Here is a 2,239-nt window from a genome sequence, read left to right on the forward strand (position 1 = left end):
AAAAAAGTCTGTACTATTATCCTTAGGTCCTAAGCGTAAAAAAGAAAAATTGTTCTCCCTAAAGATTTCCTGAAGCAGAAAAAAAAAAATAAAATAAGCCCAAATGAAAAAATTCCACATAGAGAAAAGAGCAAATCTCAAAAGAGTAAGAAACGTGCGTCCCTCGTAGGGGAAAAAGAAAATCATTAAAAACTTTCCCTTTGTCCTCATTTTCTTTTGCGTTTCCCCGTAACTATTTGGAAGACACTTACGGGATAAAATTAGGCATAAGAGGAAAAAAGAAAGGAAGACGGAAAAAAGGAGAGAAAAAGAAAAGAAGAAAGAAAACAGAGGAAGGAAGGGGCGGGACGGTTGGGTCAGGTAGCGGCAGAGTCCACCCCGTGGACTGCGTACTCGGTGGACTGGGTCAGGCGGCAGCAAGCGTACGGTGATGTGGAGTGCGACCAGGTGGATGGGATGGGATGGTAGCACTACGCTTATGTTGTCGCCGTCATCTCGTCTCCGGTGCCTCGTCGCCGCTACCGCTGCCGCTGAACGTCAACGAAGTACTCAACGAAGAGGTGCAGGGTAGATGTGCCGCGCTGTGCTGTTTTTCCCGCGCGTTGTGTTCCGCCGTTTCCGCGTGCGTGTTGTTGTTGGCGGCATCCATATTGGGCCATATCGAGCCGTGTTTGTTCGTGCCTTATTCGTGCTTTCTCCCATCGGTCCTTACCTGACGTTTCCTTTGATGGTGTGGTTACCGGCGATGCTGCAGCCTTTGGATGTGCTGCTTGCGTTGTGGGGCCGTGTGAATTCGATTGTTCCGTGGAAGGTATTAGGTCTGCCGTTTCCTTCTCCACCTTCGTTACAATTTCCTGAATTTTCTTGCGCAATTGCTGCGTGCGTTCTACTATTCGTACTTTTATCTCCTGTTTAGTCCTATGTTTTACCGTGCCGCTAGCGCTCTGTCCTTGCGTACACTGCCCTAGACGTCCCTTCCCCGCGTGAATCATACTCTCCGATATCCATGTTCTAATTTCTTCTTCTATATTCTTTCCACCCACCTTTAAACCACTTATATTCCATGCATGACACTGTTTACTCTTACTCCCTGCTGCTCCGTCAAATGCCTCAGCCAGCATTTGCGCCATCTTCATTATATATGCCCACATACTCTGCTCCCTGCAATATTCCTCCCGTAGTGCCATCAGATTCACTTTCCCTATTATACATCTCATTATCTGTTTCATTTCTCTCTCAGTTTCTTGTTCCCTGCTTTGCCTTTCTGAACTATTTAATCTCTCTTCCATATAAGATATGACGCGCACAATGTTCCTGCATAATGGCATTTGTGCCTGCGTAATTTCATTACGACTTCGTCCGTCCGTACATATCATGTTGAAGGTTTCGTCGTCTTCATTATTCATATGTCCTACGAATTCTTTGAACATATCGCCCATGTCCTGCCATATCCCTTTCTGCCGTTTAAAGAGGATGCGGAGACCAATGTTCACATATAGTCCTGTAGTGTATATAGGTCTATGCGCTCAATACGCCCATACCCGTCGAAGTCTGCGGGCATTCCTGTATACCCCCACGCATTTATTATAGCACTTACATCCAAATCTTCCTGCCTTGAAATTTTCCTTCTCTGTAACCAATCTGTGATTAAATCCGTCAGTAACGCATCCATTCTACTACTCCACGTACGGTCGAATGTATGTCTGCAGCATGAACTAATACATTAATAAAGTAGACGTACCCTCCATATACAGAGGTATCAGTATGCATGACATTTAATCCGGGTGCCTGCCAGCCGCGTGCCACGTGTTTGGTTCGTGAATGAAAAATAATGTCCTGCTATATCCTTCACCCGCAACATGTCACGCAGTGAGAAGTACAATACAACACTAACTGTAAGACTTTCCACAAAACATGGATATGCAAGGATAGCTATAACATATTACGGGAGCTTACACAATTAAAGCATGCGGTCGGTCACATACACACTACGGAGGAATTGTTCGTATACAAGTTTTACTGCTCACAAATGTCTGATGTGTTGCTGCCACATCAAAGAACAATCCGGAATAGCTCGCAAAAAGACGTACTCACCAAAAATCACAGCTGAAGCGTATTCTAAATAATTCTCCTAACACAAACAACAACAAGAAGAAAACCGAGTAAACGAAAAACAACATCGGCATGGAACATAGAACCTACAAATATGTATTCTCTCCTAATAAATTTGTAATCAATA

General features: G+C 44.3%; 2 protein-coding genes across 2 annotated transcripts; both read right to left on the minus strand.

Moving 5' to 3' along the window:
- Positions 1 to 58: 58 nt before the first annotated feature.
- On the minus strand, positions 59 to 1,439 carry AK88_03341 (uncharacterized protein; the record flags this gene model as incomplete). The annotated part of the gene is made up of 2 exons (XM_012480958.1): positions 59 to 69; positions 713 to 1,439. 2 exons carry the CDS (start codon positions 1,437 to 1,439, stop codon positions 59 to 61), a joined length of 738 nt encoding a protein of 245 aa, XP_012336381.1.
- A 50-nt stretch (positions 1,440 to 1,489) lies between these two features.
- Positions 1,490 to 1,672, minus strand: AK88_03342 (uncharacterized protein; the record flags this gene model as incomplete). Its single annotated transcript, XM_012480959.1, has 1 exon — positions 1,490 to 1,672. The coding sequence occupies one exon, from the start codon at positions 1,670 to 1,672 to the stop codon at positions 1,490 to 1,492; it is 183 nt and encodes a 60-aa protein (XP_012336382.1).
- Positions 1,673 to 2,239: the final 567 nt, after the last annotated feature.

This window comes from Plasmodium fragile (assembly GCF_000956335.1).
Source record: "Plasmodium fragile strain nilgiri unplaced genomic scaffold supercont1.37, whole genome shotgun sequence".
NCBI classification, from domain to species: domain Eukaryota; phylum Apicomplexa; class Aconoidasida; order Haemosporida; family Plasmodiidae; genus Plasmodium; species Plasmodium fragile.